General features: G+C 48.7%; 1 protein-coding gene and 1 long non-coding RNA gene across 3 annotated transcripts; one reads left to right on the plus strand and one right to left on the minus strand.

Moving 5' to 3' along the window:
- Nucleotides 1-598: 598 nt before the first annotated feature.
- On the minus strand, nucleotides 599-5,633 carry LOC115250174 (uncharacterized). Of its 2 annotated transcripts, none has more exons than XR_003888752.1 (5): nucleotides 5,557-5,633; nucleotides 3,457-3,563; nucleotides 2,919-2,974; nucleotides 2,695-2,711; nucleotides 599-1,437 (listed from the first exon to the last, which is right to left on the minus strand). It is a non-coding gene; the product is annotated as an uncharacterized lncRNA (long non-coding RNA). The 2 variants fall into 2 exon arrangements; XR_003888753.1 differs by having other exon boundaries at nucleotides 2,919-3,037.
- A 198-nt stretch (nucleotides 5,634-5,831) lies between these two features.
- Nucleotides 5,832-25,877, plus strand: zswim6 (zinc finger, SWIM-type containing 6). Its single transcript, XM_003965400.3, has 14 exons — nucleotides 5,832-6,352; nucleotides 16,918-17,274; nucleotides 18,227-18,375; nucleotides 18,482-18,632; nucleotides 19,364-19,534; nucleotides 19,815-19,991; nucleotides 20,066-20,212; nucleotides 20,298-20,444; nucleotides 21,054-21,314; nucleotides 21,688-21,823; nucleotides 22,679-22,836; nucleotides 22,941-23,104; nucleotides 23,182-23,263; nucleotides 23,347-25,877. Exons 1-14 carry the CDS (start codon nucleotides 5,926-5,928, stop codon nucleotides 24,207-24,209), a joined length of 3,390 nt encoding a protein of 1,129 aa, XP_003965449.2. The 5' UTR covers nucleotides 5,832-5,925; the 3' UTR covers nucleotides 24,210-25,877.
- The last annotated feature ends 1,679 nt before the right edge of the window (nucleotides 25,878-27,556 follow it).

Raw genomic sequence — 27,556 nt, forward strand, 5'->3', positions numbered from 1 at the left:
GCTGCACCCACCCCAGGGATCAATTTGGCCAGCACCGCGGACCCACTGGATCAGATCAGGAGGGAGCCCACGCTCGGCTGTGGCGAGGGCTCCGTGGAGCTGGGCGGCGGTGGCGGCGGCAGAAACGTCTCCACTCTCGGGTAAAAAGAGATTTGGTGCTTAAACTGAACAGAAAATAGGAATTCAGTCGCCACCTTGATTTCTGACACCTGACTGGGAACCATTGCTGTAATAATCCAATGATTCTCAAGGCCATTATTCATTATTTATGAATGATAATTTAAACAATAATGAATATTGAATAGGTGTTCCGTTTTAGCCATATGTGTCGTCATGGGATCCATTTTCTGCAAAGTTTTGAGGTCAGGACTTGCAGTCAGGGTGACCGTTGAGCTGCACGGAGCATTTAGAATTCACAGTAAAGCTAAATTCAAGTAGATCCAGAGAGCAGACAGATTGTTAAAACATTTATTAAGCAGCTTCGTGCACTAAATGATTCATCTGGACAGCTCATTTTGAAAATCACGTCGGCTACGCAGCTTACATTTTTATTATATTAACAGCCTGGTATTAGCTTTGCCGCATAAATTATTAAATATTATGGCTCGGGCGGCTCGCTGTAATCGCAACTCTTCACAAACCGCATTAAAAGTTCCGTGAGTTGGATTGATGGAGGCCGTGGAGCTGCGGTTTGCATCAAGGCCCTACACGCAAAATTTATGAAGTGTTTTGATTAATCTGCTCGTTTAGTCGTGATTGACGGCTGAGCTCGGCCCGCTATTGGAGAAAAAGAAATGTGGGCGGGGCCTCAGTGTTGAAGACCCCAGAGGACGAAGATATAAGAAACGAACGCGTTTTCAAATGCATTTAGCCACAACAGTAGGTGGTAGCTACAGCGTCATACTGTCAATCCCACATTCACGGTCCCACCTATGATCCACGAGGGCCCCGGGGCCTCGCTCTCGGAGCCAAATAAGCACCCAGATTTATGCAAATGTAGACGGAGCCTTTATTAGACCTCTCTGACACACACAAATAATTACATTTCTCCTGGCAGATTTTCTCACATTTTTTGCTGCATATGACCTCCTTTGTCCTCCTTTGTGCTTCCTCTGGCAGCACAATGAATGTCACATAAGAGAGGATTTAATTGCTGTAAGTAACGGGCCTGGATTTTTCTTCTGTTCAGTTCATGCCTTTTCATGCACGTCATACAGAAATGAAACAGAAAAGGAATTTCCTGTGTCAGTATTGGAATTACAATCACATCTGGCTCCAGGAGACCACTTCCATGGCCACGCACGCAAAGCCGCACACATTCACGTATGCAAACAGGGCAGCAATGGTGCTCCATCCCTGCACATGCCCTCCCTGGGGGGCATCTGAGCAGACAATATCTGCATGAGGCCGTGGTGTGAGACGTTCGGGTGGAGGAAACTGGATGGAGAGAGTGGAGAGATGAGTAGAGCTGAAGGGATACATGTGTTCATCAGGGTTTAATGAGACTAGAGCGTCATTCAGATTAGCCCGCAGAGGTAAACGCTGCCTGTGATGTGAGATGGATCGTATCTGGCCTGGTGGAATGTCACGTAGTCCTCTAATTGTGACATATTTTGGAGAATTGAATTCACAAAGGAGTGTACGACTTAAACCTCAGCTTGGAGGTGCTTTTTTCAAGAACGGATCACAAGTGAGGGACGGGTCCAAACCAGATTATTGAGACGTTTCTACGCGTTCATAAGCCCCAAACGCTCAAAGCGGGGGACGTCAAATGTGCGACGGAACTGCTGTGTTGCCGTTATCAGGAGACACAAGCGGCGTGTGAAAGACGCTCCCTGTCTCTCTTTAAGGGGGGAGGAGGGACAAAAGGCAGAAAGTGAGGAAACAGGAAAAGGATGGAGGAAAATAAAAAGGGTGCTCTGAAAGGAAGCGCTTGTCCATGTTCTGCCGAGGGAACAAAACACATCATTCATCTGCTGTTCCCCTGGCGACACCTTCGCCAGCTCCTCAACACTAGAATATGAGAGCTCTCACCTCACTCCTCGTCTTCAGTCCCCCCCACCACCACCATTCATCCACCCTTTCCTCATTTTTCAATTCCGTTTCTCTTCCACCCCATCCTCTCTGGAGTGCTCTTCATGCCCCCCCCCCACCCCACCCCATTCTCAGAATCCACCCACACCCCACCCTTCCTCCTCTCACCCTCATCTCATCCCCTCCCTTCAGCGTTTAGTGATTAATGTGAGTTTTAATTGTCATGCTCACTTTTATGCTCATTAAATTGTATTATGCAGCAGTTAGGGTATTAAAGTTTGGTGAGAAATTTCATGCATACTGATGAGAATGCAAATGAACCCAGCGTGAAAGGATAGTATGGTTTGTGTTGTTCTCGTGCGTGCGTGCGTGCGTGCGTGCGTGCGTGAGTGTTATTATCCCCAGGAGTGAGGCAGAGTGTCATTATCACATCGCTAGCATGTTAGCCGCTCTGCGAGAGTCCACCCATGGAAAGCATGTTAATGGGAGTCAAAGAAAATTCTCCACGCTTGGAAACCTGACGAGTATTTAACATATGATGCTATATGTTGCAAGAAATGGGCTTTATTCAGTGTTGGGCTTCATTTGCACATGCAAATCACCTTCAGATATGTACACAGAGTGAAATACGAGTGTAGAAACCGAAGGCTCAGCACATACCTGCTCCAGAGATGCACCTAGACATTAACAATAAAAATGTTAATCACATCTTCAAAAAAAACAAAAAAAAACCAGCACATTTTAATCCAGCACTGTGATAAAGATTGAAAACACACACAAATCTGACGCCAAAAATCTGCTGTGTGTAATTTAAATGACTCATAATTGATGTCATTTTCTGATTAAGCAAACCACAAAGTGCATCAATACAACAGGACACTTACAGAGTTTCTGCTGTGTTTTATAGATCGTTTGTCCAGCTACAGCAGCCTCAGAACTGCTGGAGACAGAAATAAAGGCAGCAGGTAGAGGCTTGTGTAACAGCAACACATGAACTGGGAGCCTGGTTTTAGAGGAGAGATATGGAGCTGAGATATACACCATCTAAACCATAGATCATCACAACCATAATAATCATTATAAATCATTTTAATTAAGCTTTTTCCCCTCCCCACAAGTTTTCATTTAAAAACATACATCCTCACCATCCACTGGGCCCCATCAGGACAGAACACCTCTTTTAAAAAATAAAACCCAAATGTACTTTATAAATTGCAAGTAAACGTTCATATTTTCTCAAACGCTGCACCGAGGGCTGCGCAGACTTCAAACTTCATCTGTAAATGCCATGGCAACACCATATTATAGCAGCAATTACTTCAATTAAACGTCTTCCTGCTGTAATCAGGTCTACTAATTTAAAGTAATAACTGTGGATGCTGAGAGCGCCTGGTCCTCTGCATGGAAATGTTGGCTACATACCTTTGCTCTCGGTGCCACAGGACGCTCCAGCATGACAGCGTGTGGGATGCAGGGTTTGGTCCAGTACCAGAAATCCTTCCTAATTTGGATCACGAACACGTTTCTGACTGAAAATACAGCGGCAGCGGCAAAGTATCAGATGTTTCCATGACACATTTCCCCTCAGGCCTTATTAAATTATATGCATCTTACATCTAAATATAATAGACTGGATGGAAAATGCCTAAAACATGAATCCCCCCCCGCCCTACAACGGCTCTGTTTTATTCAAAAGAGTGTGTCATAGACGTCTTCCTCTCTCAGCCCACCTACTGCTGCCACCATGCTGGGTGAATAGGCTCAGTCATTACTGCCCTTCACTGGCTCTTTCCACGGCGTAAAATGAAACAATGCTAACGATTTTCAACCAGGAGCCCTTAATCATTTACACAGCATGGCGCACGCGTGTGGAAACGAGGCTCTGATAATGCTGTCCTGCACCAGCAGCGGGGGGTACTGTAAATGAGAAAAATGGGGAGGAAAGGGAGGGAAATGACACGCGGAGTCATAACAGCGGCAGATAACGTGTTTACGCATGAATGATGCTGTCTGAAATCTGGATGATCAAAGAGAGGATATTGAACATCTCTGCGAGTGTCAGCAACGGGAAGGGAGTTTTATCGGGTTAAACCGAGGGGGTGCTTGAAGAATATGCAAAATAATGCAATCGCTGTCAATTCGCTGTCATCCACGGACAGTGTCTGTAGAATCCGTGAAATTAAAATGCAAAAGAAAGGTCGGAATTCCTCAAGACACAACTGTTTCAGCTGATTTCATAAGCCGAGTGAAACCTTTGTCCCCCTTGTGTTTCACCGACTGTCATATTTTTTCCAATTTAGGTCTCCCTCCAGTGGGATCCCATCAGTGCCTCGTTCCTTGAGGTTCCATTAATCAATATTTCTCATATTAACTCTAAATTAAAACACTTGTAATTTGAACGAGCCCACAGAGGATCATCGCCCAGATCTGCGGCGTTGCAGCTCTTTAGCTCCTCTAGCCTCATTTACTCCACAGATCCGTCTTCCTGCTCACATGAACGCACGTTGAGTTTTCCTCTTCCTATTTCATATTTCAAGTGGGAGCCAAAACGCACTTATCCAACCACAGATGTAAGAATTGGTATGAAGTTAGCATTTTGTTATGTGCTTCTATTCTGTCTAGCAATGTGTGAAATTAGCAAAGGAGAATTAAGAGCAGTGCTATTCCTACACTAGGGGCACGATCCAGGTGTGGTAGAGTCTTTCTTCAATAATGTTTAACATGTTAATCACCTGTTCGAACCACATCCTTGTGTCTAACAGACAGCCGTTTATACACTAAACATACAACTTACCTGCACAATAGAAAACACTATCATAAAGAACCTATTGTTTCGAGCCAACCAAGTCTACAACAGAATCCAGGTGGAGCTAACCAGCTGATAAAACACAAATCCAGCAGTTGGGCCTCAAGGGCAGCTTTTCTAAATGCAGTAATGCAAATTATGTCAAAACCTACAAGGAGGTTGTCAGAATAAATATGGTAACCTTCGAAACATGCAAAGCCCAGTGCATTACACAGAAGTACGTTTATACTGAGTGCAGGCATGTGAAACCCAGTTTCAGTTCAACACTGTTGCATGTGGTATAGTTTGTTAACATTTTGCACAATCCCCTTAAATACAAGAGCCGTTATAACCCCAGGTTATAGAAATTTCTTTATTTTCCCAGCATTTTTTATAATCAGCAAAACAGAACACAGGGTAGCTTATTCACCAGATGAACGCGTCATTTTGTGCCAAATTTTAAAATAAAAGAATTCTCCACCACCTTCGTGCTGCACCTACAAGTAATATCTTCCACATGCTGTAGCTATCACCCCATGATATGAACCGCCGAATTGGAAAAAACCTAGATTTCTAAAGCGACAATATTTCCCATAATACGCCGTGTTTTCTTTAAATGGCCCACATTCCAGGCCCCGGACCCGAAACGTCACGGTGGGCGGTGCCACACTCGACGCCCCTCCCCCCAAACCACGAGGCACCGGTGTTGACAGGCCAATCGCCGCCCCATAATTCACCTCGGCCCTTCCGATTCCGCCGTCCCTCCACCGACACCCACCGTCAAAGCCTCGGGACAGAGAGGCTCCGGCCTCCAGACAACGGGGTCGTTTTGAGGCCTTTTCATTCCGGTCCCCGATGCGCCTCACAAAGGCTTAACGGCCGTGCGCGAATTCCGCCCCCTGCTCCTTATTTAGCGGGGAGCCGGCGGGGCAGACCCCGCCTTCGCCTTCATTTGTCAACAAAGGGGTTTGACAAGCCCGGAGAAGCCCTGCCCCCATGTTTCCATAAAACACGGCCGACCGCCGAGCCGTGAGTAACCTTTCCTCTTTGCTCCGCCGTTCATGTGGTGCGCGAACTTCCTCCGTCGCCGCTAAATCGGAGCTATCATGGCGGAGCGCGTCCAGCAGCCCCCGGCCAAGCGGCTGTGCTGTCGACTGGGCTACAACGCAACCTGTAGGCAAGGCCAGCGGGCCGCGGGGGCTCCGTGCGGCGGGTCGGCGTCCGCTCACGGCGAGTCGAGCAAGACTCACAGCCCGGAGACCCTGCTGGATATCGCGGCGAGAAAAGTAGCGGAGAAGTGGCCGTTTCAGAGGGTGGAGGAGCGTTTCGAGAGGATTCCGGAGCCCGTACAGAGGCGAATCGTTTACTGGTCTTTCCCGAGGAGCGAGCGGGAGATCTGCATGTACTCGTCCTTCAACACCGGCGGGGAGGAGATCGGAAGTAGCGGGGAGAACAGCGACGAGACGCGGCTGCCTTTCCGACGGGGCATCGCTCTGCTGGAGAGCAGCTGCGTGGACAATGTTCTTCAAGTGGGTGAGTGATGCGATTTCCCATCGAACCCAACCCAACCAGCGTTTAAACAAACCCCCCCCGAACCCTCACGCCATATCATATCTGCTGTGAATTCCTGTGTGCCCAGGAGAAACTCGATTTAACAACAAAGGGTGAAGCTTTGTGGCGTCAGACACGGAGCGGCTACAATGGGGCTTTAAATCTGCTGAGTGATTCAATGGGAATGTGTGACCGAGGCATTTAAATCCTGTTTTGCTGGGGGGCACTTTGAATGTGAAACGTTTGGTACAAAGCCTCTAATTGCAGCTAAATTTCTAACCGTGGCTTTAAGTAAGAAGAATTCCCACATTTCAGCTTTTGGAAACCCACCCGAGGTCAGCGAGGAACTTTTGGAGATTGAGGATCAGTAGCCATCCAAAGCATGGTCGGACGGGACGTCCGCGCACGGCGGCATGTGGTCCGGTCATGGGACTGGCACCGCGCGCATCAAAATGACACTTTTGCTGCATCATGTGTTTTTCATCCCATTGACAAATCCAGTTGTGCCGATGTGACACGGCGGCTGTTTGAGGAGAACAGCTTTGCCATTCAGTCAGAGCTGGCAATTAAAATCAGTCCTTTTTTTTTGTTTTGTTTTGAGTAATACGGGAAGTGCTGAGCGTTGGGTTGGGTCCCAACCGACGGTGCGAACGAATGAGTCGTTCTGGTTTTGAAATGCTTTTGTCCCACGCCCGTTGGAGCGTCTGCCGGTTCGGATCGGCCCGCACAAGCGATCACGCATGGCGGCTGCGTTTAGTTTCTCATACGATTTTGGATTAAAGCTCATTCTCTCTTTCTCTCTCTTTTTTTTAAAGTGGGGACGGTGCGTGCGTCGGCGTTGCAGCATGTCAGCTGAAAGATGATGTGAAACAGGAACAGATGCTTTGTGTTCTGGGCTGACAGCTGCTGTTGCGTCGCAACTTTTCTGCACAAGTGCAGCATTTCGAAGCTGTGCCCTACATTTGAGATTATCCGTCCCTCTTAACCCAGGGTTCCCTTTCAGATTTGAGTCGCCCCGTACACACATGAAATGCCCGGCATCGCCATTGTGAGTTTGCCACTTTGTTCCTATTTTCATGTTCATTTGTGTCTTTCAAACCTCCCGTCGCCCCCAAAAGGGCGGCAAACAAAAGCCTCTTTTCACTCCCTTGTTAGGTAGAGGAGATTTGGAAGGAGGAAGCGTATTGAGCACAGTAGTTCTTTTAAACGGGCTGTGATTCACACCATTCCGCGGCCAATTGATTGGGGCTTTGCGTCTTTGTTTGCATCTGTAATCGAAGGGAAGGCCGGGAGAGGTGGGCCGCGTTAATGAAGAGGCTCCTGGCGTTTGATTGTGTTGCCGTGTCTGTCACCTGTGGGCTCACCACAGTCGCAGACACCTCCTCGGAGATCACAGATTGTTGTAATCCCATTACTCTGCATGGTTAATCTGCAATGCAATCTGAACACTTGAGTTTCTGCATGACCCCCCCCCCCCCTCATCCTCTCCCCCCAGTGTTAAAATGCTGGAGGTCTTTGTGAGAGAATACGCACAACACGCACACACTCCTCCCTGTGTCCTGCCAAAATGAGAGGCCTATATTCCTGGATATTGGCAAATGGTTCTGCAGGGGCGAAACAGAATCTGGGTTGTTAGGGCGGAGAGCGAGGGGGCTCGATCTGGATGCCCACAATAACAGTGGCGCTCTCTCTCATACACTGGGAGGGTTTCTTTCTTGGCTCGTTGCACATTAGCCTGGAATTTGCTGGAAAAATAGAGCCAAGAAGTGATAAATAAAAGATGGAATCTCCCCGTGTGTGGGCTGGACCGGAGGAAGGAGGGTTTTCTCACAGCGAACCTCGAGGAAATGAACTGGCGCACGTTTGCCGTGGACTCATAACACACAATAAAGCCTCATTGTTAGTCGGTGCACAGATAAAGGATGGCATTTTTCTTTCAAGAGCAAGCTGCAGGAGTCCCAGTTCCGGCTACTTTATTCCTCTGGCTGTGGACGATATCAGTGTGGTAGCGATGCTATCGCGCCTTGAATGTGGCCACAAACTGCAAATAGATGTGAGCAAACGCGTCAACGCGTCTAATGTGATGGAGAAATTCGCCGCAGTTCAGACGTTTGACATTAGCCAGAACTGGTCCTCATAGGTTTGAGTGTTGTTTGGGGAAGTGTGAGTGTCTTTAAGCTCTGTGGAACTGCACACAGGGTCAAAGAGCAGAAACGAACTTTATACGGGGGTTTTTATGCCGATCCGAAGTGGAAAGATTAACCTAGAGCAAACATCTTATCAGACATTTATCTGCCGTGGAACATCTGGTCTTTTCAGCCGTGACAAAACTTTCCTACAAGTTAAAAACAAACTCTTGTGAGTAGATTTTCCCCCCGAACAGCTACATTTATGTCCTAAAGCTGAATCTTTGCACAGCCACAGCGTGTTGGTGGTAAAAGACCTCAGACAAGATCGTCAACCTTAACGACGTGGAGCCAACGCTCCACAAATTGTGCCGCCATACGCGTCCGAATCATTTCAATTTACCGTCTAGCCAAGAGCTCAGCATGAAGCCGAAGTCTAGGCCTCCTCCTCGGCGTGTTAAAGTACAGACCGGAGTGTTTACGTGCTGCACACACTCACCTGCACTCGTCAAAACATCCCCAGAATGAAAGAGCCGAGACCATCAAAGATAATGTGCATTTACCAGTAAAATACACCCTTTCAGTTTCCATATATGGAGGGAAAACGTGCTTTAATGGGATGTTTACCCTTTTCCCCTTACGTTGATGGCGATTAGCTCATATTTAAGCTGCCTACACCTCGAAGGATGATGAAATTCCTCCTTGAGTGTTTCCATCGACCGAGCCTCCGTCGCAGCGTAACCGTGCTCCAGCCGTGGTCGATGGTGCTGTAAACAGACACCGCCGATGGTTGATGGTGCAGGACCGTCTCAGCCTGACCAGAAGCGTGTTTTACCCGTCTTTTGTGCTCTCAGAACCAGTTCGCGGCCACTTCGCGCTCACAACCCACACCGACGTGCAGGGTTTGAGAGCGAGCCTTCGAGTCTGAGCGTCCCGCCGCTCTGAGGGCGTAGCGGGCACGCCGCATCCGCCGCCTCTCGTGTGACAGTGTCTTCCTGCGCTCAGGTGTTGGGCCGCCGTCGCCACACAGCGAAATCTCCCCAGGTTTCTCTTTCTGTCTCGAGCAGGTGGAATTCGGCTTTGGTTGGACGGGAGCTTGAGTTCCATGTGAGAGCTCCGGGAGCGCTGACGGGGAGGGTTAGTGGTTCAGCCAGGAAGAAACGCTCAGACTTGTTAATTACCCTCTTGCTTGTGTTTCGATCAACACGGAGGGTTGATTCTTCCTGCATGAGCGGGCGGTGAGAGCAGGATTACGATAAAAAACCGACGGAGGGGTCTCGGCGAACCCTGCTGCCGGGTGGGTCGGGGATCAGCCAGGATCTCGATTGGAACGGACGCGTATCGATCGAGGTGTGTTGGGCCTCGGAGGTACCAAAGCGAGGGTCTACACGCGCTTCCAAAGCCGTCCTTAGCATGGAATTGCATCCACTATCAACATTTGAGGATCTGCAACCTTAACCAAATCTAACAGGATGTCAGAAATTCCGTTTTGCTGCATTAGCTTTTGCTTTTGATCCCCGCGAGGGTCGGTAGCCCAGCCGCTGTCAGCATTTATTCAAGATGCATAACCAGCACGCGCGTGCACGCCCAATGCTGCCAGCTCGCTTTCTCCTCTGCGATTTTATGAAGAATCAATGAATCAGTGCGCACGCTGAATGATGCAGAGCTTTTTAAGTATGCCGAGGGTTAGCACGCACGTGCGCGCCACACGCAGCCTCGCAGGCCGTTGATCAGCATTAATGGCGCGTGCATAGCGCTTCGGTGCGCTTCTGCTCTTCGGGATCAATTTTTATCGGAGCGACGTCGGTGGGGGCGCGCGTTGAAACAAACACGGAGAACAGCGTCGGCGGTATCTGTCGTTTTGAAGGATGGTTTCCCACAACACTGGCCGCGGCGTAGTGTTCTATTCCTGTAGCTTTACAGCGAAGGGCCCTAGTTTTCCAAGGACGTATCCTGAATTTACGCTCCGGAACAGCGCAATTCCGGCAAAATGTCCACAGCTAATCACAGTTGTATTTCCCCGGTTAAGGCGCGTTTGGTTTCCTGAGCACGTGGGGCAGGGTGAGAACGTGCGTGGGGGTCGGCCGAGCTAATCAATGACGGGTCGTCACACTTGGTTCCATGGTCCACGTGGCCAGTAGTCATGTGACCAAAGCAGGCAGAGCCACTGCCTCATCTAACAGGAATCCCACCCCAGCTACCCATCATGCATTGCTGTGTGGCGTTTATGTTGCTAGTATCCAGAGCTCCGTCCTGATCTGTATTCCTCTGTTATTCATTGGTAACAGCAGGAAGGGGAGGAGGAGCAGGGAAGCACGGAGGAGGGGGGGACTAGTTTACCTTCAGTCTGTTCAATAAATCCCGGCGCTCTCGTCTTACACCCCCTCGGCTTCTTGGAGTGTAGAACTTTGGGTTTTGGGTAGCTGAGAACATCTAAACATCTCTGGTCAGATGGGACTTAGTGTGACAAGACAGCGAATCCTCATGATCTTGAATTCATCAGTTTTCCTAATAACATAGATATCGGGTGACTTATTGATCACCCACCCAATCTTTCAGCCCCTGGTCTCCTATTGTTTTTTTAAAAACAATTGGGGGAGGGGGGGGGGCTTTTCCCTGGAGGTGTTTGGAGAGTTTCATCCAACCACGAACGGTTGAGCAAGTCATGGCCTGCTGCCGGTGGCTCATGGGGTGGTCACGGGAGCGGGGCCCTCCGGCCCCCGGCGGCTCTGCCAATGGGCCACTTAAGCTAACAACAGGTGAATTGCTTCCAGCAGTTGAAACATACGAGCGACCCTCGTGGTTTTCAGAGGTCATCGCTGAAACTCTCCCCCTATTTAACCCTCTTCAGTAAAAGAGAGAATGGAAATAAGTGTTTGCAGAAGGTGTGTTGGAACGAGTGAGGAGCCAAAGCATTCAGGCAACTCGCAACTTAAGTCTAAAGAGCAAATTGTACTGTTTACCTTTTTTTATTGGAAGTTAATGGTGTCCATCACTAGAGGCAGTTGGAGTTTATTGGAGTGCAATGCTCTTGTATCCCGTCTTCATACACAACAACCATCAAAGTAACAACACTATGAATTTTAAATGTTGGCAAACTGATGCTTATTTGCACCTCCAAGGCCCTGCAGGACCTAGAGCCACATGCCACCAGTCATTTAGCTCTGTGTAGCCGAGGAAAGGTGATAGATTTAAGTTCACTGCTAAAATACAATGAAATTTGTAAGTATTCAGCATAAATGGAATCACTGAAGACAGAAACAAACCTGTGTGTGTGAGAGACAGCTCCCAGTGAGTGGACAGACTTTATAAGGCAACAAATTATGCTAAAATTAGCCAAACTGACGTGCAATTTCCTTGCGAAATAGCTTTTTCTGAAAACCTTTGACACAGTTTAAATGATCCTAAATCACAAGCATGTTTCCTTCAAACATTCCTCAACATTAAAATGCACTGTGCTCTGAAAGGAGCCGCTCTCTGATCAGAGAGGAGAGCAGGAGGCGAGACAGCAGGCGCCCCCCCCACTGCAGCCCTGCACTCAGTGGGCCGCCTTTGTGCACACACAGCGAAAGGCGGCGCGTGTGAAAACTGTGGATACTCTTCTGGGCTCTAATTACATGCACACAATTGGTTTTGACTCCAGAACCTTGAGCAAATGTCAGCTCATGTGTGGGTCTCCGACTGGCTCTGGGTCATTAGGCTGATTTATCGCTCATATGTAGAAGTGATAAAAAAGGCTTGTTTTCCCGTCTGCAGCTCGTCGCCGTCCTGGTTTATCCCCGTTGCTTTAGGCTGAGTACAACAGGTACGGCCTGTTAAAACTAAGCCAGGCTAAGCCAGGTTTTAAGGCACATCCTGAAACTATTTGATCGTGTATTTATTGGCTAAATACTTTCAGGCAAACTGTTGCACATCTTTGTTGTCAAACATAAGTTTCTTTGCACATAATTGCCAAGAAATTATGAGTGTGTAATTGCAGGCATTCAAATGTGGCCTGTGAGAGGTTTGAAGGTGTGTATCATAAGAAGGAGAGATTATTTGCATTTCTGCAGCACAATAATGGCCTCAAATGGTGATGACACACCATAATCCATAATCACATTTAATTTATATTGCTCCCAACTTCCAGGGAGGCAGTCAACCAGGTTCTAAACACACACACACACACACACACACACCTCAGGGTTGACACAAGCTGCCACAAGCCCTGTAAGCCAATGCGGTTAGCTCCCACTCCAACAGGGTATGCCTGGCATGCACCTACACGTTGATTCATTGTTTTCATGCTAAAAGATGAGTAACTCCAGTGAATGCAATGGAAACAGGATGCACCTGAATCTATTGACTGAGCTATAATGCGGTGTGCTGCGGGGAGGGGCGGGGAGGGGATCGGACCGTTGAGGAGGGTAATCAGATGAACGCTCGCTAACGCAGCTGCATTCAGAGGCCTAATGAGAGGAGGACAAACACTGAGGTGTCACTCAAACCCAGTTTTGTCATTTCAACGTCAGTCGTAAATGAAGAATATTGTGATCAGGTTGGTGTGCGAGCGCGTGGCGGACTGAACGGGTGGGGCCGATCCAGCTGCTGAGGGAGGAACACGGAGAAAGGAGACAGCCAGACGGCCGAAACCAAAATATTTGCGTGGAGAAGAGACGGATCAGGAGGATTAGGCACGGTTGTATCACCGTTCAGGCATCCACGCTCATTTACACAGAGCCGAGATGATGTCGAGCCATTCCTAATGTCTGTTTGGTCACAAAGGAGCGCAAGGGCGAGTAATTGTGCTGGATACGCCGCTGTGATATGGTGTAACCTGCATCCTGTTTTCACAGCAGAGGCCCCTCCTCCAGCATGATGATGTAGGAAAGTATTCCTTTCTCCTACCGGTGCCGTTATGACGTCGCAGAGACAGTTAAACAGCCGTCGGAGACAAAGGCGGGCCCAGATAAGGCTGTTGGGCTAGCTGCTCGACTTGATTTCGTAACGCATCTGACAAAACCCAACATATCTGGACCTGATGTCGAAGCAATGAGCCCAAACCGGCTCACCAACAATGAGTGGAGTGTCAGTCGATGAAAGTAAGGGAATCGGTCGCCATTCACGTCTGAAAAAGCAGCCATTTAGACGTGAAAATCAACTGCTGCGTTATTGTTACCCCACCCTATCGCCGCCGCTCAGGTGTCATACAGTTTATCACCGAAAGTCACTGCTGACGGGTCAAAGGTCACGCTGGTGCCCATAAAGGCTGTGTGCAGGAAGGTACAAAATGTCTAGCATCTACTTGATATGATTCACTGTGTGTCTTTGGTGATACGAGGACAGCGTACTCTGTAGTGGGGGTGGCGCGTCACTGATAGCAGCACTTGTTATACTGGATATCCGCCTTCTGAATATTATCAGAGTCACTTTTTAGGTCAGGGGGAAAGTGTAGCTACCCATCATTATCCTTTTTAGAAGCTTATTCTGGCTAGCACAATAAAAAATCTGGGATTTTCTGTTCATTTTTCTGGTGAAGTAAGGGTTCTATTATTGTCCTTCACTAGCTGGTGGCAGAATGACCCCTCAGGATTCAGAAACAGCCTGATATGAATATTTTGGGGATTCCAGTGTCTTCCTTCAAGACACTTTGACATGGAGGGTTCAGGGACTTTAGTTGTACTAGATATAACAATTAGCTTATTCGCTAAATGGAAGCTGCCAGCCCGGCAGGACGGGACTGCATGTTTCTCGTCTTTGTGCTCAGATAAGCTACCTTTGTTAGCTGAGCAGCACCAACCAGAACAGCAGCATGTTAGGTTTAATCTGACACCTTATCTGGTTTTACACGTGTCTCTCAGCGTGGGAACAAGCGCACATGGGTAGGACAGGCACTGACTGGTCTGGTGTAACAAACCACGCCGGTTCTGAACAGGCGGTGCTCACACGGACACAGCGGGTGAAAAATCCTCATTCCGTCCACGTCGGCGTTGGATGTGAACTCTGATGCCAAAACGCCGACGGGACGGGATGTGTTTATCTGACTGTGATTCCAGGTCGGCTTTTATCGGGAGGAAATATGCGAGGCGCTTGTCTTCAAGGTCTTCAGACTACAGCCCAGTGCTTCTGCCTGTCCCAGAAGAGTATGGCGCCCATTATCAGATAGTTTCATAAGGAACTAATAGGGTTACTTAATACACATTAGGAATAGAGTATATGAGGGATTTTCTCACCGTGGTAATGCTACTTCTACTTCTGCCTAATGGCTCTGCAAAATGACTTCTGACTGGAAGAAATGTTGGTTTGTAAAGCGTGATGTGTTCGAGGAACCGAGTTTAAAGGACACTTGACACCGGCCGGTCATGTTGATGTAATAGATTATCTTCAACATTCATGTTAAAGGCTTAATGTAAGCTGTCTGTGAATGGTTATTATTTTTATAAAATGTTGTTTCTTTCTTACGTGAAGTGCCAGCCTGAATAAATTAGCTTTGAAGGCGATGGAACATAAAGCTAACGAGGTCAAGTAGCTACGGTGTAATTTATGTAGCTTAGCTTGATACGCTGATAAGCTTCTTTTAGTTGCAGTTCTCCTTCCTGCCCCAGCTGCAGCTCTCATTGAAGCCTGTAGGACTGTAATCAGACACTCATTTCTATCAAAAGCTCTTTTAAGCGATGGCTGTGCTGGAGTTGTTGTCTGCGTGATGAGCCTATTTGCTATTTCTCATGTGTTGTAGCGGCGGCCTCTCATATTTCTGACAGAGCTGAGGAATTTCAGCCCACTCGGTGGAGGACGACTCCTTCATCCCTGCAGTATTTCAGTGAGGTTCGATACTTTGGGGGTCGAGCTGAAAAGAACAAGTGAACATTGGCCTCATTCACAGGCAGGGCTACTGATTAGCATGTTCCTACCCTGAGAAGCTGCTGCTGAGACAGACACAGATTGACCCAATTAACTTAAACCCTCATTGACCCCATTCTGAGCTTGCGTGAAGGTTCATCTTGAACGCCGTGACCCGTGTGGTTGGTGTACCTGCACAGCGCAGCACCGCCCAAATGCTCACCTCCATATTTAGTCTTCCCACCCCAGAAATGGAGTAAAACCATTAGACCGTGTCATATCATAGCTTTCTGTGATTCCCTCAGGACGCTAGCGGTAAATAGTTTCTACACGGACTCATTCAGACCAATGCAGCCTTCCTGCCTCTCTTAGTGATGCTGTTGTGAATGCAATGGGACGCCACCTGCGTTCTGTGAGTGTTGACGGGTCGTGTGCTGCTCCGCTACGCCTCTTCATCACCGTTGTCACTGACATCTGAAGTACAGAGCGCTGAGGAAGCTCTCACATGGGCGCAGAGCGTGTGGCGTCATGAGCGGAATCTGAGTCAGCTCAGTACCAAGTTTCGAAAATAGTCAGATCTTCAATTCACAGCGCAAAGGAGGGGTTTTATCCGCCCCACTTTTGGCTCGTTCGGGGGAGCCTTAACTTTAACCTAGTGACCTTTGGAGGAACCCTGGCGTTGGCTGGGAGCGAAGGGGTTAAGCCGGGTCGCTACGCAGCGAGCGGCGCTGCATTACGCAAGCCGTGGAGCGCAGACAGAGAGAGGAAGTGCATTACAGAATGCTGAGCTCAGGGCTTTGGCTGGCAGCCAAGCATACAGTCCTACATGTGTACACACACTCGCACGCTCAGCTGAGGGCATACCGATTTTCCAGCATCACCCCCCCCCCCACTCCTCCTCCTCCTCGGGCTGCTCTCGGAGTCACTCTCTTTCTGTTACGTCAGTAGTTCAGCTGTAGGCCAGACATGACAGAAGCCCGTGCAGCGGAGAATAGCGCGCACGCCTGTGTGACAGGATGTTGGTGGTTGGTGCCGTGTGCCTTTCTGTCAGTTTCCCTCTGACAGTACGTTCGAGGCTCCCCCTCTCCGATGTTTGGGTCGACCTACCGTAACTGCCACAAACACCCACCGCGCTGTTCCACCCGAGCTGTGTGTCGGGTGACGTGCCGTCACACGTGTGAGATCATTTCGACAAAGTGGAAACTGAAGCGCCCACAGGCGTTCCAGCGCGCGCTCCCGCCATACATCCCAAAGAGCCCCGCGCCTATGTCGCAAGAATTAGCAATGACTTAGCTGATGTCCGTGATAAGAGAGTAGAACCGTAGCATGAGCACACGCGTGATGCAGGGCGTAGTTCACTAAAAAAGGTGATTTTCCACATTTGCTGAAAAACTGACTCAGATGGCGACGTACTGTATATGATTGAAGCTATAAGAGGTGGAAATATAAAGGTCGTTTGCCCCCCCCCCACCCCCCCACCGCCTTCCCCCTGTTTCCCTCTCCAGCCTGAGACAGACAGCAGCTGACTCAGATGTAGCCACCACAGAAAAGATGCAGTTTAAGATGAAAGCCTCTAACTCTGGCGTCTCTGTCCTCCTGCAGGCTTTCACCTCAGCGGCACCGTGAGGGAACCTGCCACATCCTCGGAACCGGAGCTGCTCTGCAACGTGAGCGTCAGCTTCGACCGCTGCAAAATCACCGCGGTGACGTGCAGCTGCAGCAACAAGGACATCTTCTACTGCGCCCACGTCGTGGCGCTCTCGCTGTACCGGGTACGGAAGCCCGAGCAGGTCAAGCTGCGGCTGCCCATCTCAGAGACCCTCTTCCAGATGAACAGAGACCAGCTGCAGAAGTTCGTTCAGTACCTGATCACAGTGCACCACACGGAGGTTCTCCCCACGGCCCAGAAACTGGCGGATGAGATCCTGTCGCAGAACTCCGAGATCAACCAGGTTCACGGTGAGTGGACGGGCCCGGAGGAGGCTCGGAGGAGGCTCGGAGGAGGGTCGGAGGAGGGTCAGAGGAGGGTCAGAGGAGGCTCAGAGGAGGGTCAGAGGAGGGTTAGAGGAGGGTTAGAGGAGGCTCGGAGGAGGGTCAGAGGAGGGTCAGAGGAGGCTCAGAGGAGGGTCAGAGGAGGGTTAGAGGAGGCTCGGAGGAGGCTCGGAGGAGGCTCGGAGGAGGGTCGGAGGAGGGTCGGAGGAGGGTCGGAGGAGGCTCAGAGGAGGGTCAGAGGAGGGTTAGAGGAGGGTTAGAGGAGGCTCGGAGGAGGGTTAGAGGAGGCTCGGAGGAGGGTTAGAGGAGGCTCGGAGGAGGGTCAGAGGAGGGTTAGAGGAGGGTTAGAGGAGGCTCGGAGGAGGGTTAGAGGAGGCTCGGAGGAGGCTCATTATCAGCACTTTGCTATTTTAATTTTCTATAAGTGGGACGAACACATACATGAGACATTCAGCTATTCAGCTACGCGCCTTTCTAGAATTAAGGGCCACGCCAGGATGGCTGCTGCGAAACAGTTCCTGTCCCTCGGTCCAGGTTGTCTACATTATCTCCTGTTTCATTCTGTCCCGTGTCTCAGATTGATGAACGTCCACTGCTTGTTGGGCACTGGACACTGATTGAGCTTCATCCTGAGTGGCATTGATTCAGTTCTCCCTGGTGGCGTTTTGAGCTCCACTCATGTCTGCTGGTTAATTTTGCTGAGTTAGCAGAGAGTTTATGCTATTGATCAGTGTTTAAGCCTCACCTGTAATGCATTACTGCCTTAATGCAACGCTGAACTTTGTGCTGATGGAAGCAAACTGTAGTCAGGCATGTTTTATTCACCTGTGCAGGGCCGGGTTTCAGCGCTGTGCTATTAAACCTTTGGGGAAAACAGGAACTTCTTGCACCACTGACAGATGTGCTTTGTTCGCTGCAGGCGCGCCCGATCCGACGGCGGGTGCCAGCGTGGACGATGAGAACTGCTGGCACCTCGATGAGGAGCAGGTTCAGGAACAGGTCAAGCTCTTCCTCTCCCAGGGCGGGTACCACGGCTCAGGAAAGCAGCTCAATTTACTGTTCAGCAAGGTAACGGGGTCATTTCCCAGAAAACGCCGCTCGCGTCCACTAGCGGGAGATGGGGGGGGGGGCTGTAAATCCACGTTTACCCACAATGCACCTTGGATCTCTGCAGGTGAGAGAGATGCTGAAGATGAGGGACTCCAACGGAGCTCGTATGTTAGCGCTGATCACAGAGCAGTTCATGGGTGACCCCAGACTGGTGCTGTGGAGGCAACAGGGAACCACCATGACTGACAAGTACAGACAGCTATGGGATGAGCTAGGTATCTCTCTCTCACACACACACACACGCGCACACGCACACGCACACACAAATCACGTTTATAACAATATGAACCGCTAGAGTATGTATGTACTGTATGTTGGGACCTGACATTTCTTTCTTCCTCTCCACCTTGTTTTCCCTTTCTGTCTCACTCCTCGCTCCATTTCCTCACTCGTGACTGACATCGCCCTCCTCAGCGCTCTGTTTTCCCTTCGTATTGTTGTCCTTGAAGCAGTCTCAACAAAGGAATGGAGGATAAAGCCTCTTTCCCTGTCCCATCCCCCCATCCCCGGCTTCCTTCCCTCCTTCCCTCCTGCTCTCAATACCCTCTCACCTCTCCTTCATCTTCCCCCATTTTTCTCACTTCACTTCACTTCCTTCTCCTCTCCACTTTCATTTTGTCATCCTGTCATTGGGAATTTAACTCTGAAGATATTTATTCTTTCCCCTCATTCTTTCCGCAGAATTCACAGCTTCAATTTTAATGATCCCAGCTCACTTCTATTTGTCAGAAGATTAAACATATTTTCTTTGGAAAAATGCATCTTCGTTGATTTAGATGATTACTGGGGAGTCATAAATCATCCACACTTGAGGGTATCCAATAGAAACGCTGTATCCAGGAGAATAAAACTACAGCTTTTATTGGGAAACGTTTGTCATCACTGACCTTCATGCTTTTCTTCTTGGTCAGTCTCACCTGATATCTTTGGTGGCATGTCTCCGTAGGGGCCTTATGGATGTGCATCGTACTGAACCCTCACTCTAAACCCGAGCAGAAGTCTCTCTGGCTCCACCAGCTTCACAGGTGGAACAGCGTGGATGTCTGCCCCTTGGAGGACGGTAACCATGTCAGCGAGCTGACCAATTTGACCAACGCCCTGCAACAGAATCCACCAGGTTACTGTCTCATATGTATATATTTTTGAACTTGTTTTCTACAGTCTCCCTTCTCTCCTCCTCTTGACTCAGAATGGTTTTATATTTATATAAATATACAGTAAGAATGAACCTAATAACACTCTGAGGGTTCTGCAGCTTTTGCCACTATATCACAGGAGACGGAGGAAGAGTTCTGCAATATCCGTTATCGTGCTTGCAGCTTTGTCCGTAGTGGCTTCACGGTTGTGTTATTATCTCTGATGGTTGTTTGATGTCTTAGTGTCTTTGTGCCTCGCAGATCCCCTGACGAGGCCTCACAGAACAGTGTTCACACGGGCGATCGAGGCCTGCGACCTGCACTGGCAGGACCCCCACCTGCAGCACATCATCACCGAGGACCATTACACCAACTACGGCTACAATTACAACCCCGACAGCTCCCTCTTTGACAGGCGAGGGTGGCCCCTGTGGCACGGTGAGCCGGGAGACATTGTTTTAGAGGAGGCATAAAGGAAAAACCGAGCTGACGTCAAATCCGTTCTCCCGCAGAACACGTCCCGACCGCGTGCGCTCGGGTGGATGCCCTGAGATCACACGGCTACCCGAAGGAAGCACTCAGACTCGCTGTCGCCATCGTCAACACGATGCGGAGGCAACAACAGAAACAGCTGGAGTTCTTCCAAGCTCACAAAAAAGGTCAGTTTCTGCTTTTTCGTCAGTGTTTGTCACGGCTAAATTCAACAGTGAAGGGATTTAACGCTTTGTCTGCGAATGAATGCAGAACTGCTCCATAAAGGCATAACCTCAGTCACCAACCTGGAGGGATGGGTGGGCCACCCTCTGGACCCCATTGGCACACTGTTCAGCACACTCATGGAAATGGGGAGGGCCACTGAGGACAGACCCACGCCCCTGCTCGACTTCTCAGGTAGGGATAAACCCATATTTAGGTTGGAGTGACAATCTAAACGAACCTCCGCCAGCTGCCTGTGCACTTCTCATGATGCGCTTTATTATTTCGGTTCTAATTTAAAACTTCCTGCCTGATTCATTTACATTGCCGTGATTCTGTGAACCTGTCATTCCCGCAGGGCTGCGAGCAGCAGCCCTGGTACAGATGTGATGATTGGCCTCCAGTCATCCTCCAGTAACAGCTCATGAATAAAAAATGCAGCAAAAAACACTTCAATTAAAGTGCATTAATTATGCAGGGGAGCTCAGCTTGAAGAACTTCAGCATCCTATGGCTGATCTCAGTTGAAGCTTTTATTTTCAGGGTCCCCTGCATGGAAAAAGTTGCCAAAGTGTTTGGATTATCTGCTCTGACTCTCCTTCTGTGTGTGCTCATGGGGGACTTTTAGTTCCCCTGGGATGTGCCATTAGGTCTGCTAAGACATCATTAATCCATTAAAACACATGATTACCATCCTCAAGAGAATACATACTGAAAAAGAACAGCAGGCGGGACGAACGGATCAATAGTTTTATCAATACTCTAGACATTTTCCCTCCTAAGTCATCTGTCCTCCTCCCCCCAGGCTCACTAAGTTCAGGCAGAAGGATGGAGCATCCCGTTTTCCCTGTGCAGTGTTACCTGGAGGCTGGGGAGTCGCTGGTGTCGCTGGCGGTGGAAACGGCCCTGATTGGTTTAGGGCAGCAGAGGGTGATGCCAGACGGCCTCTACGCCCAGGAGAAAGTGTGTCGCAACGAAGAGCAGTTATTGGCCAAGCTTCAAGAGATCTCTCTCGATGAAAAGCTGGTGAAGATCTTTCAGAAACAGGGCAGCATCCTGCTAGAGGGTGAGAAAGACTTTAAAATTCTCTTCCCTGTGCTTTGTCAAATACAAGATTAAATAAGAATTTAAGAAAATAATAGAGCTGAAGACAGTCAGAGGCACAAACCAGTGGTATGACAGCACAAAAGCACATTCCTGTAGGCTAATATTAGCAGGCTGTCAACATGGCAACACATTGATATTGACTGGCCCGACGTGACAGCAGTTAATATCAGTAATCAGTGCAAATAGAACACGATTTAGCTATTTTTAGCTACTTTCTGCTAAACCACATTCATTTATCCTGTGTGCAACGCTAAGTAATCGTTGTGTCGGGTTAGGATTGTGTGTAACTGTAGTTTTAACTGATTCCTGTGTGGATCCCGTGTATCTTTCAGCCGGTCCATACAGCGGTCTGGGGGAGCTTCTTTTCAGGGAAAGCGTCCCCATGCACACCTTTGCCAAGCATCTTTTCACCTCCCTGCTACCTCACGATGCCGACCTGGCGTACAAAATTGCACTGAGAGCCATGCGGTGAGTAGGCCTCCGACCTTGTTTGTGTTCCGCCCAGAACTCTTTGAGATGTGGACCTTGTTCTGTCGGCCTGATGGCAGCTTGACCTTTTTCCTGATTCTCAGCCTGTGACTGTAGATGTGTCGTCTGACTAATTTTGAGCTCAATAAAACGTGACGGGTTCTTGTTTTGAAAAGCCTGCTGGTATTTTAACACTCACACCTCTTTGATTGGATTTTGGAAAAGAGTCATTTCAGATAAGACAAATTGTGAATCGCAGGCTGAAATTGAAAGCATAAATGTTAGGCACTTATTCTTCGAAGAGACGGAACAGAATAAAATGGTAAAACGAATAAAGGGAGTTTCTGTCTGAGAAAGTTTAACACTGAGGGGGAAAAGAGTTTCTGGAGCTATCTCGGTCACCCTTTAGTTACAAATACTGCTCTTTTCACTAAATGATTTACCACTTCTGTTTGTTTTTTTAAAAAAATCTGTGAATTATTACACTGTTGGTTTCCTCTCCAACAGCCACGGGTGTTCTGAAACTTTATTTCATGTTTAACCAGATTAAACCCGTTTGATGTAAAAATCTTTATATGGACTCTGACTTCAGTTCCACTGCAGCAGCAATAACAGAGACAACATGGTTGTGTTGTGTGAAAGCTGGTACTTCTTCTCAGAGTCCACAGCCTCAGGCAAACGCCACCTGAACTGAGGTGTGCTGGGAAATTATTGATTAATACTTAAAAAAAAATAAAAAAAGTCTCTCGCTCTGATAACTTCTTTACGTGTGTGAAATGTTCAGCTTCCTTAACGCGTCGCTTTCTCTGTTTTTATGTGCAATAAAGAGCTAATAAAGTTGCTCTCTTTGCTCAGGTTGCCAGTTCTGGAGTCCACAGCCCCCTCTGGAGACTTGTCTCAACCTCATCATATTGTGTCAGTGGTGCCCAACCGCCTCCCCCGCTGGTTCACTCTCAGCCATATAGAGACCCAACAGTGTGAACTGGCCTCCACCATGCTGACTGCTGCCAAAGGTACCTACAAACACAGGAAGTTCAACCCAAGCCCGCAGGCATTTTATGCCTTGCTGTGTTATAAATAACCCAAAATAACCCGAATGATGCTGTTTGTCCTCCAGGTGATGCTCGTAAACTAGAGACCATGCTAGAGTCCATCCAGAAGAACATCCACTCAGCTTCACACATCTTCAAATTAGCCCAGGATGCCTTTAAAATCGCCACCCTCATGGACAGTCTGCCGGACATCACGCTGCTCAAAGTGTCCCTGGAGCTGGGTCTCCAGGTAAACAACAGCGCCCGCAAAGTCGCGCCGCCAGTCGCATCTCTGTCGCGCACATTTACACCTGATGTTCCTTCTAGGTGATGCGAATGACGCTGTCGACTCTGAACTGGAGGAGGAGGGAGATGGTGCGATGGCTGGTTACCTGTGCGACCGAAGCCGGTGAGGAATCGCTGCTTGTTGCCTTAAAACACGGCAACAAAAGCCTAAACAAAAAAGTAATGTTGCGGTTCTTCTGCGTGTAGGTGTGTTTGCCCTGGACAGCATCATGCAGAACTGGTTCACCCTCTTCACCCCCACTGAAGCTACCAGTATCGTGGCCAGCACAGTCATGTCAAACAGCACCATCGTCCGGCTGCACCTGGACTGCCACCAACAGGACAAACTGGCCAAATCCGCGCGCACGTTGGCCCTGCAGTGCGCTGTGAAAGACCCCCAAAACTGTGCCCTGTCAGCTCTGACGCTCTGTGAGAAGGACCACATTGCCTTTGAGACAGCTTATCAGATTGTTCTGGACGCATCCGCCACAGGAATGAACTACACACAGCTGTTTACAATCGCGCGCTACATGGAACACCGCGGCTATCCTATGAGAGCGTACAAACTGGCCACATTAGCCATGACCCACCTCAACCTCACCTACAACCAAGACACACACCCGGCAATAAACGACGTCCTCTGGGCCTGCGCGCTCAGCCACTCCCTGGGGAAAAATGAGCTGGCGTCTGTCATCCCCCTGGTGGTGAAGAGTGTGAAGTGCGCGACCGTGCTGTCGGACATTTTGCGGCGCTGCACGTTAACGACGCCGGGCCTGGTCACGCTCCACAGCCGCAGAAACTCGGCCAAGCTGATGCCTCTCGACAAGGCTCCGCTCAGGCAGCTGCTGGACGCCACCATCGGCGCCTACATCAACACCACACACTCGCGGCTGACGCACATCAGCCCACGCCACTACAGCGAATTCATCGAGTTCCTCAGCAAAGCCAGGGAGACGTTCCTGATGGCGCCCGATGGACACATTCAGTTCACCCAGTTTATAGACAACCTGAAGCAGATATACAAGGGCAAGAAGAAGCTCATGACGCTCGTCCGAGAGAGATTCGGATGAAGGAGGATCCATTGAGTGGTTTACTTGACTCCCTTTTATTGTCTCCCACTTGAAGATAACCCCCCCACACACACACACACAACCCATTCAGAAGTTCTGATTTGGCACTGCAGGGTTGAATGTGATGAACCCAACATCCTGGAGACTAGACTGTAGCTAGACTGCGTCGCAGCCATTTACAGTGAACCTTTTGTTAACACACACACACACACGCACACACACTTGAGGCCAACCTCAGTATTGGATGCTCCACGGAGCCTGTCGTCGTTAGGACGCACGTTTTAGGACGCAAATGTCTGGAGAAAACCTCCCTTTGGTGTGTTGGAACAGTTCTGCACTGAGTAAACACTGTAGCGCTCAGTGGTGAGCGTCCACCCTGCGCTCCTCCCACCCTTCAGAGCCTCAAAGAGGAGACAAACGGCTTTAAACCAGGTGAAGCGCCTCCATCTGACGCCACACGGACCTCTCTATGGACCCAGCTTTACACCTTTTCCCCTCCAGCCCAGCCCTCGACTCCAAATTCAGCCAGAATTCATCTACGAGCTCCGTGTTTTTTTTCCCTGCGTCGCCTCGAACGCGCGTCCGGTTTGACGCACAAAACACGCAAATCCGTCGCGGTCCTCGCTCTGGTGGAAACTGTCAGCGTTCATTCTCAGGGATTTCTCTAAAAAGCAGACAAAAAAAAAGACTAAACGAGAGAACAAAAGCATTTTATCGTCTTGTACATATGAAGGTATGTCTGAATATTGAAAAAAAAAATGTATATGTTAAGTAATTTATGACAGAATATTCTATGTAAGGCATAATACTTGAAACTGCAGTACTTTCGTTTTCGGGGAAAGACAAAACATATCAGAAGGACTTCTAAATGTCGGCCTTGCGTGGCGCCAGGCTACGGACGCCTGATTCCTGGGGTGGAGACACGCCGCGTGTCTTCCCCCAACACGCCAGAGTCCCGAGGATTGTCCGAGTCAGACGGCCGGAGGCGGAGCCGGAGCGGCGGGGGCGGGGCCACACCAGTGGAGGCGGGGCAGCACCGGGGGAGGCGGAGCCGCACCCGTGGGGGCGGGGCCACACCGCTGAAGTTAACGGAGGAAGCTGAACCCTGCTCCAGCTCAGTGTCCTCGCCTTTCCGTCTGACATCTCAACTTTGTGCAGGACAGAAAGTTGTTCTATACCGTAGGTATTTGACTGTTCCGCTTTTTTTCTTTTTTTTCTTTTTTTTTTACAAACTTTCCTCCTCTTGGCTTTCTTTCTAGAGTTCCTCACACGAGAACAGCCTTCTTTCTTGCCTTGTCTTAATGCTTTAAAACAACCAAATGGGAGTTGGAACTACCAAACTGAGTTCAGACACAAAACCTTTTAGTGTCTTTTGATATGAAACTGATGAGCTTTAAAAGCTCGTTTCATCCGTTCTTCAGTGTTGTTTCTTGTTTGTTCTCTCATTTTAAGCCTGTTTGTAGCCTTGTCTTTCTTTTAGATTTAATATGTCCTCGCTCTTATTTATTGTTTTAGGGAAATGATTGTACAACCATGTCAACATGCTCATGAAGTTGAAACTAAGATTTGATACACTGATTGATTTATTTATGTAACTAAATCACTGTTTTACGACCTTGTCGATGAATACGACTTTTGTTTGGATTAAACCTTTTGTTTTTGACAGGATAAAGCCTCGTGTTCTTTATTTATCTTAAAAGCCGGTCGGTTGACCCTATCGATAAAACAATATTTAATTTCCATTTAAACTGCAGTAATGTGACAGATTTTTCTAATTCCAAAGATCTTATCTGGCATTCCCCAAGGTCCTGTCTCTGGTCCTCTCTCACGAGATAAAATATTCGTTTCCATCCACAAGGTTCTCTTTTGACACACTTGTTTACGTTCATGTGTAATTCCCGAGGCAACTTTAGAATTGTTTACGTCCAGAAAGGAACCCCCCGCCCACACACACACACCCTTTTTTTTTTTTTTTTTTTTTAAAGTCTCTCCACTTTGGGGAATTCCACTCTGCTAATTTCTGCACCGTGCCAAATTCTCAGCTTGCCGAGTCAGCAGATGTGAAACACCAGGACGCCCTTGGCGCCGGCCGATCCTGTGACTCCAGTGAAACGCGGCCGTCTCTTAGCTTGCAAACATATCACATTGGATCTCAGCTGCAGATGCCAGAGGTTCCTCTGGGCTGTTTTCTGGTGTCTCCACCAATCAGAGGACACATCCTGTAACAGAGCAGGAGCTTATTTCTGTATCTTCAGCTGTGGCTCCACAGATCTGTCTGCTGCTCCCCAAGTTGTCGTACTCATCTTCAACTCTGGATTATTTGTGATGAGAAGCAGGTTGTTTTTGTTTTTTATAACTTGATATCAGATGATTTGCTGACAGCAGAGACGAGACGTGTCTCAAGTGCGCGACCGCAAATAATGTGACAAACGCGAGACATTCGAGAGCACCATCGAGTTAAAGTATTTTTATCCTCTATGTTGCACGTTACAGAGTTGCACCATTAAAGGATTAGGACGTATACAAATAGCATGGTGTCATTTGGGAGCGACCAGCGTCTGTTTCCCTGAGGCGAGGCGTAGAAATGAAGTGTCCACAGTGTCCTCTGGACCCGACCTCGTCCAAACCTCACAGTAAACTTTTACATCCGTTAGACAAACATCACACTTTATTAATTCTGTGTGGCGTCTATAATAAGACCAACCAATCAGGAGGGTGAATATGATGAAGATTAATGAGGCGCTTCAATCATTGTTAATGTGATTAATTATTGTCATCATTGAGCTTCAGTGCAGCTTCATTTTTTCCTCCCTTGAACCATTTTTCTGTAACATACAATTATGAATCATATACATTGTATCATAAACCTATATTGGGCATTCATTTTTCTACTTTTCATATTGAAATAACATGTTTAATGTTTCCCTTCTGCGTTAAAACAAACGATGAGGATGAATCTTTTTCCGACGGACTCGATGGAGATGACGTGACTGCAGCAAACATCCATCACGCTCAGGCTTCGTCCTTGGAATATATAATCTGATCCGGCATGCAAATGAACCTCCGTGTTCTGAGTGCAGGCAGAACCGTCCACCTGCCCCTCAACGCAAGTAACCCCAACAGCAGATCTGATGTCAGATTACAGCCGCTCGGCAGATTCCTTCAAATCAGGGAGGCCTGAGAATCACAGCAACCAAATTAGCTTCCCAGCGTTGGTATTTGAAGGTGCTAGCGCGTGCTAGCGTGTGGCGGTTCATGTGTTTACGAGGCCTTCTGGAGCGCAAAAAAAGCAAGAACAAGATTTGAGATTGAGAGTAAAGTTCATTTTGGAGACAATAAACACCCGA

Source organism: Takifugu rubripes, chromosome 6 (genome assembly GCF_901000725.2).
Source record: "Takifugu rubripes chromosome 6, fTakRub1.2, whole genome shotgun sequence".
NCBI classification, from domain to species: Eukaryota; Metazoa; Chordata; class Actinopteri; order Tetraodontiformes; family Tetraodontidae; genus Takifugu; species Takifugu rubripes.